The 12,866-nt window shown below is 44.4% G+C and overlaps 1 protein-coding gene across 1 annotated transcript in view; it reads left to right on the top strand.

Annotated features, from left to right (window-relative positions):
* Window positions 1-12,866, top strand: part of LOC121286091 (cilia- and flagella-associated protein 54-like) — a 254,632-nt gene that overhangs the window by 59,776 nt on the left and 181,990 nt on the right. Inside the window, exon 13 of the mRNA XM_041203086.1 lies at window positions 11,884-11,978. Coding sequence (XP_041059020.1) covers window positions 11,884-11,978 — 95 coding nt within the window. The remainder of the gene's footprint in view (window positions 1-11,883; window positions 11,979-12,866) is intronic.

Raw genomic sequence — 12,866 nt, 5'->3', positions numbered from 1 at the left:
GGGCATGCCAGGAGCAGCACCAGGCATACCTAAGAATGGGGTGTCAACCTGGTAAATCTATAGCACAGGACTACTTTCATACCAAACAGCAAAAGCAGCAAGTGATAGACAGAGATAAGTGATCCCGCAACCAACAGATCAGATCTAAGCGCTGCAGCTTTGCCACATCCAGTCATGAATGGTGGTGGACAATTAAATAACTCACTGAACGAGGAGACTTCACAAATATCCCCATCCTCAATGATGGGGGAGCCCAGCACATCAGTACAAAAGATAAGGCTGAAGAATTTGGAACAATCTTCAGCCAGAAGTGCCAAGTGGATGATCCATCTTGGCCTCTTCCAAAGGTCCCCAGCATCACAGATGCCTCCAGCCAATTCGATTCACTCCACATGATATCAAGAAATGGTTGAAGGATATTGCAAAGGCTATAGGTCCTGACAATATTTCGGCAATAGTACTGAATACTTGTGCTCCAGAACTTGTCGCGCCCCTAGCCAAGTCGTTCCAGTACAGCTGCAACACTGGCATCGACCCGGCTGTGTGGAAAATTGCCCAGGTATGTCCTGTACACAAAAAGCAGGAAAAATCCAACCCAGTCAATTACTGCCTATCAGCCTACTCTCGATCATCAATAAAGTGATGGAAGGGGTGATCAACAGTGCTATCAAGTGGCACTTGCTTAGCAATAACCAGTTCACTGACGCCCAGTTTGGGTTCGCCAAGGCCACTCAGTTCTTGACCTCATTACAGCCTTGGTTCAAACTCGGACAAAAGAGCTGAACTCCCAAGGTGAGGTGAGAGCGACTGCCCTTGACATCAAGGCAGCATTTGACTGAGTGTGGCATCAAGGAGCCGTAGCAAAACTAGAGTCAATGGGAATTTGGGGGGAAAACTCTCCACTGGTTGGAGTCATACCCAGCACAAAGGAAGATGGTTGTGGTTATTGGAAGTCAGTCATCTTGGCTCCAGGACATCGTTGCAGGAGTTCCTCAGGGTAGTGTCCTCAGCCCAACCATCTTCAGCTGCTTCACCAATGGTCTTCCTTCCATCATAAGGTCAGCAGTGGGGCTGTTCGCTGATGATTGCACAATGTTCAGCACCATTTGCTACTCAGATGCTGAAGCAGCCCATGTCCAAATGCAGCAAGACCTGTACAATATCCAGGCTTTGGGCTGACAAGTGGGAAGTAATATTTGCGCATCACAAGTGCCAGGCAATGACCACCTATGACAAGAGAATCTAGCCTTTGCCCCTTGACATTCAATGGTATTACCCTCACTGAATTCGCCACTATCAACATTCTGGGGGTTATCATTGACCAGAAACTGAACTGGAATAGCCATATAAATACTGTGGCAACAAGAACAGGTCAGAGGCTAGGAATCCAGTGTCGAATAACTAATCTCATCACTCCCCAAACCCTGTCCACCATCTACAAGGCACAAATCAGGAGTGTGATGGAATACTCCCCACTTGTCTGGATGAGTGCAGCTCCCACAACTCTCAAGAAACTTGACACTGTCCAGGACAAAGCCACCTGCTTGATTGGTACTACATCCACAAACATTCATTCCCTTCACCACCGATGCACAGTAGCAGCAGTGTGTACCATCTGCAAGGTGTACTGCAGGAACTCATTACAGCTCCTTAGACAGCACCTTCCAAACCCACAACCACTACCATCTAGAAGAACAAGGGTGGCAGATAGATGAGAATGCCACCCCCTGTAAGTTCCCCTCCCAGCCACTTACCATCCTGACTTGGAAGTATATCGCTGTTCCTTCATTGTTGCTGGGTCAAAATCCTGGAACTCCCTTCCTAACAGCACTTTGGGTGTACCCACACAACATGGACTGCAGCGGTTCAAGAAGGCAGCTCACCACCACCTTCTCAAGGACCAATGGAGATGGGCAATAAATACTGACCCAGCCAGTGAAGCACACATCCCACAAATTCATTTTTAAAAATCTTTATGTAATGGCTATTGCGCTGGCTCTTGCCTTCTTATACTCTGTCACCTGCCATTTCCAAGTACAGTGACCGGACATTTAATGGAAAGTTGGTTCAAGATCGACCTCCTCTAATCTCTGCTTCTCACCCCAGTAGCATCCTATTCCTTTCAATCACTCATTTCAACAGATGTAATAAGATGTAGGCTGAACGCATTTGCATGTTGCTGCAGCTCCTCAGCTTGCCAAAATTGCATACTTCAACCTTAATTGGCAGCCATGCAGCACTATCCGTCATTCAACTGTTTTGTGAAAACTGCCAACTACCAGCTGAAAAAAACAAGTTCTTCACTTAGCACCCCTCTGTCACTAGATTCCCCAAGGAAATTTCGAGAATAGTTGGACCGCTGTCCTTCTGAAGGCCAGCCCTGCTTTCATAGAGAGGTGCCACAGATCTAAATGTATCATCAGTTAGAGGTACCCAGTGAGAACAAGAACAGAGAAGGTAACAAACAAGATTTTCTTTGTTTCAATCAGCTATGGCTCTTCAGCCTCCAGGTCACTATAAACCTGCCAACTGAACTATATTCTAATAAATATAGTTACGATCTGACTGATATGTGGCTTCTGCCCTGTCTTCTTCCTTGTTTAATTAGGGAGAGATAACAAATAATACTCTAATGAGTGACACCCATACTCACCTGTGCAACTTCAATACTATTCAGTATTGTGTGGCTCTGAAAACAAACAGCAACAATTCGCCACATGTGGCGAGCGGTGAGCATATTGGACAACACTGTACTAAAGGTACATCCACTACAGGTCTTGCAACAGGGCAATATTATTTGGAATAGATGATAGCTCTCTCATTATGATTTGGGCATGTAAGAAAAATGGTGTGCAGGAAAACAGCACTCAGTTGTTCATTGTACAGTGCACCATGGCCATGCAACTTGCCTCTGGCATCAGCTATTATTGATGTAGCTGCTAGGAAACACTTGAGAGCACTGATGGGTCACTCTTATCATTTCCTCACTTCCATTGTTTGGAAGCATGTGGCTTTCACTCATCTTACGTCCTGACAGAACAACATAAATCATTGTGAGAAACCTACTACTAAGTGACCCCAGTGAAGCAACTGCCAGATTTCCTCCATCATGGCCACTGTGATCAGGAGAAGGAAAATCCCACCACCTCAATCTAGATATTGTAGGCAGAACCTTAGAAGCACTTGGTGAACTATTCCCATTCCATCAAACACCTTGGTCTCTGCAGAGGCTCATTTCAACAACTACATGTATATAGCAAAGTCTTTCTACTGGAGACCGATTTTAAATTCTTTAATGAATGGCATGTGCTGAAATACATTTTTCTGTGTCCCATATGCTATGTAGATTAGCAGCCTGTGGAGATTGTAACACTTAAAGTACAGATCTTTCAATGCTTGTTACATTTATTCCTGTCTAGTAACAAGGACAGCACCATCTTGGAGAGTTTTGAAAGGTCACCAGATTAGTTCAAGGATCAGTTTAAGTGAGTCAGTCAATCAGTTTTAATCATAAGTCAAGTGTCCCAGGCAGGGGATGGTGTTGCCAGAGGTCACCGGTAACAGTTGTTGGCTTAGTACAAAGAGGAGAAGAGTCAATTCTCTCTTAACTCTAAATTCACTTTATTCACATCATTACATCATCTACATATAGCTTATATGTCTGGTTAAATATAGACATGCAGTTTACTGCAGGTTATACAGTTTTATACCCAAAACTAGGATCTAAACGCACATCCACTAGGTTTCTCTGACACTCCCTGAGTGGTCACAGAATATAAAAGCTAATACCCGAAAAGGAGAGCTGACGCTGGCCAGGCATTCTGTTTTCTCTCTCTTATGTCTCTACATTGCTGATGTAGGTTCTTCCCTTTCTGCGATGGTTGGTCTCCAGAGTCTCGCTGCCTCCATGCTCGAAACTCTCCATTCTTATTCTGAAATTTTATCTCCCCAAGCTGTGCTGTCTCTCTCCTGTTGGTTTAGGCCTGCTTGCCTAGTCTGTGGCATATTCTCATTGGCTCTGTTCCAAGACTTAGGTAACATTAACCTCGTTATTCCTTTTCTAAATAAGGACTTGTGTCTCATCACATTTCCTTTATCTTTGCTAATTCAAACTGGTTCCAGCCAGCTCAGGCCAGGGACTGAGCTCAGGTTTCAAAAGTTGCTCAGGAGTTTCTCTGCAGCCCCTGGCTAACATCTTCCCCCCTTTTGATCCAAAGATACTTGTCTTAGGATCATTATTCTTCCTTTCTGTGTACCACTCCTGAGGTTGTCATTGTCCCTCAATGAGCATGTTACATCCACGATATCATATGGTTATATAAAAATATAAAAGAGATGCATATATAAAATATACTTCACACAGTGTCCTTATATTGATATTCAATCAGTGCAAAATTTCAATTTTCCACCTTCTAAGCTGATATATGTTGAATATGGCAAGTATTAAAGCACATATGATCACAACTAAAGCAGCATGTGATAAAATCCTGACCCATGGATGTATTTGAACATTAGATCCCCAATTCTAAATCTTATCCCAGAACCTGGGGTCCCGTAGCAGTTCCTCTGCTTTATCAGCATGAGTTCTAATTATTTTAATATGTTTACTCCATTGATGAATTATCTCATTGGCTTCCTCCGCTATTTGCGTCCAATCTGCAGTCAGGTGCGGAATGGGTGGTAGTTCAGTAGGAACGTATTTCCGCCGATCTTGGTCTATATCGGTACATTGGACTGTGTGGTTTGCATTTATTACCATTCTCATTATTGGCTTAGGCAGAACTTGTCCACTGATAACCAGGTCTAAGGTCACATTGTTAATAGCCATATTGTGTCCTTCCAGAGGGCACTGTTTCCATCCTTTGTTATAGTTCATAGCCGCTGTGGCTATCTAATACGTTTGTCCCACAAAGGCGTATTGTAAAAAGGACTGGATGTTAACAGGCAGAATGGACAATGAACGATTTTCATAAGTACTGACAATTGATGATGATCCAGCTAATCTTTCTAAAATGCCTGCTATATCCTCCCCAATCAATATCCCTCCGATATGAGTCTAGCTCTGTCAATATTCACATAGGTGTGGTCCCAGTGGACCATAATTTTACCTCGACCGTTGCTCCCTGATGGTCACTCAATAAATGGATCCACAAATTGACTAATGGTTTTTCCCTCTGGGATTACCAACAATGTCACCTCTAGAACTTTGTTGCATGAAAATTGTACTCCCGCTCCCTCCGGTATACCCAAAGTTTTCCCCGCGCACGTTAACCCATCCATTCCCATATAATACAAATATAAGTCCTCTCTTTTCCCTTTGTTGGTTCGGACTGTCTTATTCTGCAGAGCAAAGTTGTTCTTGGTCTTGGGATATCCCTCCTCCGTTGATACTGCTTCAGGCACGTTCATTCGTTGTGACGGCTCCGAGGCAGGTTCAACCGCAGTTCTGATGACGGTCAATCCAATAACAACAAAATGCATTATCCCCTTCATTTTAGGCTGGACCTGTAATGAACAAGTGTAGTTTCTGTTCTTATTTACAGTTTCTTTTGAGTACTATTTTAAGTCCACTCTCTCCATATACTGAGCCAGACCGTCCAAATCCTGTTCCTATTTTGTTTCAGATTCTAACTGTCAGTTTCTTCTAACCCACTTATTCCCCCTCTTTTTTTTATTTTTCTTTCATTTTTCCCTGGATTCGCCTCTGCATGTGAACGGACACTATCAAATTTGTTTTCAATCATTTCCTCTTTGATCTGTAGCTGCTCCTGTTCTTGATCTCCCTGACCTTTGGGATTCGGAACATCGTTAGCATCGAGCAGCACACGCCAATGGTGATTATCTTGTTTTTTTCCCACTAACCTTAGCTGATTAATGTGATACCAGCCACTCTTATCTGGTATCGTTAATGTCTTGTATACAGATGGGCTAGCTTTAACTACTATCTCATAGGGGCCAGCAAAGTTTGGACTCAAAAATGAGGTGGGCTGGTGTATTCTAATCATTACTCTTTGTCCAGGGCTCAACTCTATTGGGCTGACTTTTGCGTCAAAATAAGCCTTGCATTGCTGTTTTTTCTTTCCCTGTCGGTGAGCAGCTACATGATTTGCTTCTTTTACTGTTTTTACTAGCTGTTGTACCCATTTTTCTGATATAACGTGGTCTACCTCGGGTTCAGACAAATCCAAACCTACCAACCCCTCCATTCCCCTCATCCCCCTTCCAGTCATGAGTCTATAAGGAGTGTAGCCTGTTGATGAAGCCACCGTATTCCTGGTTAACATCAGCACATTGGGCAGAATGACCTGCCAGGTTGTCTTGTGCTGCTGCACCATTTTGGCTATCATGTTTTTCAATGTCCGATTCATTCTTTCCACAATTCCACTAGACTGTGGTCAAAGGGTATGTGGAATCTCTGTCTGACCCCAAAAAGGGTCATAACATCTTGCATTACTTGGGCTGTAAAATGTGTTCCCTGACCCGATTTTATGCTTCAGGGTAAACCCCAACGGGTAAACACCTTTTCTAATAGAATTTTCGCAGTAATTTTGGCTGTGTTCTGTTCAGAAAAGCTTCCACCCATTTAGTGAAGGTATCCCCTATTACTAGAATGTACTTGTATCCTCCTGGAGTGGGGGAAGGGGTCCTACATAATCTATCTGTAAATTAGTCCAAGGTCCTTCTACTGGTCTAGTATGTCGGAGGGCCCTTTTCTTAACATTTCTATCGGGGTTGTGTTGTGCACAGATCAAACAATTCTTGACATATTATTCCACGTCACCTTTCATTCCGGGCCACCAGCACACCTCCTTTATCTGATCCAGGGTGCTCTCCGTCCCTTTATGTCCCCATAAGTCATGGTACCAGTGGATAATTTGGTTATGTCCCTCCTCTGGCACCACAAATTTTCCCTCACATAAAACCACTCCGTATTGAACATAGACCCCTCATGCCTTTTGTATCTGTCTGACTCTGCTCCTCCTATTAGTTTTTTCAATTCTCCGTCTTTCTTTTGCTCCTCCGTTAAATCCATTACTTTAGCCTGCTTCTCTTTCTGGCCTCCAATTTCCCCAATCGGTGGCTGCCATTCCTGTCCACTTACAGCACCTCGTTTGGCTAGTTCATCAGCTTTCCTGTTCCCTTTGGGAGATAGTTTTGAATGAGCTTTCACTTTTGTGACCCCAAATCCTTTCCCTTGTGCTTCTTCAAAGATGTACCGTAAGAGCGGGGCCGAAGGAAGGGGCGTTCCATCCGCTGAGACAAATCCTCTCGCTTCCCATAGGGGCAAATGTTCTGTGAGGCTATTACAGACATACATGCTATTAGAGTATATGACTAATCTAGGCGGAAAGTATTCCGGGTGACCAACCACATGCGACGGCTGCAAGTTCTGCTGCCTACGCACTCATGGTTTTAGGTAATTTCAAAGCCGCACTATATCTTACCTGTCCATGTTCATCCTCCATGTATATCCCACAGCCAGTTCTCCTTTCCCCATCCTGTACTGATGAAGCGCCATCCACAAAAATTTTAAAATAGGGTTCTTCCTTTCCTGCTTCCTTTGTTTTTCTGCTTTCAGGCCCCGTCTTACTCCCTCCCTTTTTCTTTGATACAAATGGGCCTTTGGGATCATTTGTGATCATCAATTGACACTCATTGTTTTTCTCCCTGATAAACTAAGTTGTCTGCTAACATAGTGGTGGTTTTTTTAGCCCCTTTACGGTTATATTTCTCCCTTGCAGCAACAATGCCCATCTAGCGATTCTATTTTGGCTAACTGCACCATCCTTAATCCTTCCGTCTAACAGTAGCTGTTTTGTTAATATTGTAAGTGGGTTTGGTCCCACTATATAAGTAAAATGCTGCGCTGCCCAAAAGACAGCTAGCAAGTGTTTTTCGCATACCGTATACCCCTGCTCTACTGGTGAGAGCATACGTGTGGCATATGCTACTGGTCGTAATTTCCCGTGTGCCTCCTGTAATAGAACGGCCGAAAGGATGGTGTCTGTGGTAGGCACCTCCAATGAAAACTGCTCAGTTGGGTTTGGGGTCTTCAGAGCAGGCGCAGCAGTTAGTGCTTGCTTTGGAGCGGTCATGGCCTGGGTGTGTTCTGTTTTCCACTCCCAAGCTACATTCTTTTTTAATAATTCCTTTAGTGGGGCTGCTTTTGTCATGAATCCATCAATGTGGTCCCTGTAATATCCCACCAAGCCTAAGAAGACCTTAACCCTTTTACATCCCGCGGAACAGGAAGTCTGCCAACCATCTCTATCGTTCGCTTGTCAATTTCCCTCTTGGCGTCAGAATCATTCCCAAGTAAGTAACTTTTTGTTTCATGATCTGCGCTTTTTTAGGGTTAATCTTTAATCCAAAGTCATGTAACAACTGCAGTAATTCACTTAGCAGCTGATAATGTTCCTTTTTGGTTTTAGTTTATAGGAGTAAGTCGTCTACATACTGCACTAGACATTCAGGCCTCGAGAATCCTTTTAACCCTTCCCTCAGCCGTTGGTGAAATATGGACAGGGAATTGTGAAATCGCGGTGGCTGGGCAGTCCATGTATATTGCTGTCCTTGGAAAGTAAACGCAAATTTATATTGACATTCCTTCTCCAGTGGAATAGACCCAAATCTGTTACTTATGTCCAAAACTGTAAACCACTACGCATCCTCATTTTGTTGAACTACTGTCTCTGGGCTAGTTGCCACAGTAGGGGCTGTTGATGGGGTGACTTTATTTAATTCTCTGTCGTCTATCGTTAGTCGCCAGCTACCGTCGGGCTTCCTCACCGGCCAAATAGGTGCGTTGTTAGTAGAAGCTATTGGTCTTACTATCCCTTGCTGCAGCAGACTCTGTATCATCTTCCCTATCTCTTCTTCTGCTTGTTTTGGGAAACCGTATTGCTTTTGTGGTTTGGGGTCTGGACCTTGTATACACAAACTCCCGATCATTTCCCCACAATCATGTTTATGTTGGGTGAATACTATTGAGTTCTGTGCAATAATTTGTTGTACTTCATGATTATCATTCATTTCTCCTGGTTCTATCCACATTTCCCCGATCATGCATATCCTATCCTGATTTCCCCCACCGGGACGAGTGTGTGATTAATACTGCCTACGCCCAAAGGCATTTGCCAAATCATACAATCAATGGGGTCAAAGCAGAGTCCCACTTTGGCCATATAGTTACTGCCTAATATATGTTCTTATTCTCTGGGTAATTTGATAAGGATTACTGAATGGTCTATCAATATGTCTCCCACACCGACTTCCAACGGTACACTCACATATCTCACTTGTGAATGCCCTGTGAATCCATTTAGAATAATTTGTTTTGAATTTTCCAATCTACGTCATTGATCTGAGTGGTGTTAACGGTGGTGTGGGATCCCCAAAGGAATGTAATAGGGTGGCCTCCAACCCTACCATTCACTAGGGGTCTCCCCGTGTCATCCCACCGCGTATCTCACACCCATAACGGAGAGGCCTGAGACCGTCATTGCAGTTCGGGGTACAACCCGGAACTCAGTGGTATTTCTATCATATCACACTGAGGACTTGGTCTATCCGGCCCTTCCATGGGTAGGCTCTGGTTCCCTCCCCGACCTACATTCTCTCGTCTCGAGTTCGGGCAGTCCCTTGCGAAGTGTCCCTCTCAGCCATGGTTATAGCATATGGACACCTTGCCCTGAGTTCTCCCCGTTCCTGAGAAGTTTCCTTTTCCTCTGCCTCTACCTCTTCCCACTGTCAGATAAGCTGGAGGGGGTTCCCTCTGAGTAGGTCCCCTCCCTTCATTTCTCCAGGTTGTTGCCTGATCCTTAACAGGTATTGCTCTGATCCTGGATGTCTTGGGTAGTTTTGGTGTTTCCCTTTCCCATACTCTAATCATCTTCCTAATTATCCAGGGCTCTGTATGTGTGTCATCAGTGCGATCAAACCGATCTAATGCTTTCCTCGACTCCTTAGTGCCATGTGACACTAGCATTCTGAGCCATCAGTTTTTAATCTCCGGCTGTAAATTATCCCTTCCTAGGCCTTTGCCGTAGACCCCTTGAAACATCGCCCAAATACGAGCCGAAAATGCGACAGGGTTCTCACCTTTTCTTTGATATCATTTCATCAGCGCCTCCACTGGGTCCCCTCTGTTATTGCCCATGACAGACAATACTTGGTTTTTTAAGGCCTCATTTGTGCCTCTACCAAGTTTTTGTTCCTCCAATAGGGCGGAGTGTATATGTGGGTGTAGGCACATTAGAATTAATTTTCTTTCCTCAGCATCTCTGTTGCCTGACCGCTAGGAACAACTTCCTAGGATCATCCCCGGGCGCGCACAATCCAATATCTTTCATAATATCCCTCGATTCTTGTACCCCAAGTGGGGTGTGTTGCCGGAGGTCACCGGTAACGGTTGTTGGCTTAGTACAAAGAGAAGAGTCAATTCTCTCTTAAGTCTAAATTCGCTTTATTCACGAAGTTAGATCATCTACACATAGCTTAGACGTCTGGTTAAATATAGACATGCAGTTTACAGCAGGTTATACAGTCTTATACCCAAAACTAGGATCTAAACGCACACCCACTAGGTTTCTCTGACACTCTCTGAGTGGTCACAGAATATAAAAGCTAATACCTGAAAAGGAGAGCTGACGCTGGCCAGGCATTCCGTTCTCTCTCGCGTCTCTGCGTTGCTGATGTCGGTTCTTCCGCTTCTGCGATGGTTGGTCTCCAGAGTCTTGCTGCCTCCACGCCCGAAAATCTCCATTCTTATTCTGAAATCTTATCCCTCCAAGCTGTGCTGTCTCTCTCCCGTTGGTTTAGGCCTGCTTACCTAGTCTGTGGCATATTCTCATTGGCTCTGTTCCAAGACTTAGGTTGCATTAACCTCGTTATTCCTTTTCTAAATAAGGACTTGTATCTCATCACATTTCCTTTATCTTTGCTAATTCAAACTGGTTCCAGCCAGCTCAGGCCAGTGACTGAGCTCAGGTTTCAAAAGTTGCTCAGGAATCTCTCTGCAGCCCCTGGCCAACAATGGGGAGAGGTCCTAAAAGAAGAGTCCCAGAAAGGGGACAAGTAACGGTCCCAGTTAAGTTAAAACAAGAGGAGCTGAGAAAGATGCTTCCATTTGGTAAAGGGCTGTGGGTAGCAGACTCTAAATGAAGAGGGCCCAGGAAGAAACCTGAAGACCCAGAAAGGCAGCTGAAGGTTGGTGACTCCATGCTGTAGGCTGTTGGGGTGAAAGTTCTGCTTGGCTTGGACAAAGATCTGAAGCTGTGCTTGTGAGTTGGTGCTTGAGTGTACTTGGGAATCCAGGGCAGTGGAACCTTGGGAGATGAGGTGCGCTGTTGTTGATGCTGTCCGTGTTAGAGCGACTTCTCGATTGAATTTTCAGGTTGGATCTTCGAAGATGAAGACTGGAAACCCTCATGAGAGAACAGAGTTTCAGTGAGATTGGTTGACTCACAGTGAATTCTGGGTGGGTTGTTGAGAAATCCGTGGACTCTGTCTTGGTCGCATCTGCATTTATTGTGCAATGTGGTGCATTCGACCACAGTTTGCCTATTAATTCACATGTACATCATATATGTTAGAGTTTAAGAATTTTAGAGAATAAGATCGATATTGTAAATTGTTTATCTTTCTCACCTTGTACAGTAAAGTTTATTTTTATTTGTTCAAAACCTTGGAATCTTGAGGCTTTATTCACTGAGCAAGTGTTTTGAATCTCAAACTTTGTCTACTTTAATGGTCCCTAACTGGATCCCTTAACAACAACTTGGGGCTGTGGTCTCGGATCATGACAGGTATCATCTCTTTAGGAGGAAGATTGAATCAAAGCTGAACTGCAGTTAATAATGTACATTAATCTGATTCTTACAGGAGGAATACTTCAACCTGGTGGGGCCATCATTTTATGTGATGATCTTGTGATACTAGCAGAAGCATTGTTTGCTTATACTTGTACCCCTCTAGAGGTATGTTTGTAAAAATTTTGAGAATGAGATCTTCAAATTAGGACATTGGTGAACTGCAGGACCGCATCATGATATAGATTGCTGATATATTTAACATTTTAAAGGACTACCTTAGGCTTGCAACAGGGAAAAAGAAGCATTAAAATCCAAATCATGAACAGAAAATGCTGGAAGTACTCAGCAGATATGGCAGTGCTAGCAGGTGGAATTTAATGGTCACAGTGGTGGGCCCACCACCGACTGGAGAGCTGGTGACAACCCCGTTATGGCCATTTTGGGAGTCCCAATGGGATTTAATCCCAGTTAGCAGTCTGCTGGCTGCTTTTGGGGTTCCCAGGTCCCTGCAAGGGGGGGGAGATCCCCACAGTATTTTCTCCCGCAGGGTGGATGCCTCGCCTCCAAGGGATGCTAGCCAATCAGAGACTGACAGCTGTCCAGAACCAGCAAGGCCACGGGTATGATGGCCACTTCCGGTATTGCAGCAGGCCCAAGGTGGAGGATCGTCACTAGAGCCTTTGCAATGCAGGTAAGTTTAGGGCCTCAATTGGAAGGCTGTCCTCAACCATTCCTGCCCTGGACTTATTTGGGGCAGAGTTGGGAAGGTGATCTGCTCTCCACTCCTTACTTTTCTGGCCCATTTTACTCCTTCTCCCAGCTCTCTCCAGGGTGGAGTGGCATTAACTCAGACACGAGAAGGGAGTGCATTTGCATTAAAATTGCTATATCTGATTATTGGATTTATAATACTATATAGAGTATTTAATTTATACTGGTTGGGGCTGCTTTAAATCTGCTTGCCAGTTGGAAAGGAGACATGAGGTGGTGTGAGGTAAACTTTTATCTGGAAGCTCTCCACATCATCCCATCCCCACTGTTTTAACTCAGCAG

Source organism: Carcharodon carcharias, chromosome 13 (assembly GCF_017639515.1).
Source record: "Carcharodon carcharias isolate sCarCar2 chromosome 13, sCarCar2.pri, whole genome shotgun sequence".
NCBI lineage: Eukaryota > Metazoa > Chordata > Chondrichthyes > Lamniformes > Lamnidae > Carcharodon > Carcharodon carcharias.
Note: the sequence above shows the minus strand (reverse complement) of the source record. Positions and strands in the feature narration are given on the sequence as shown.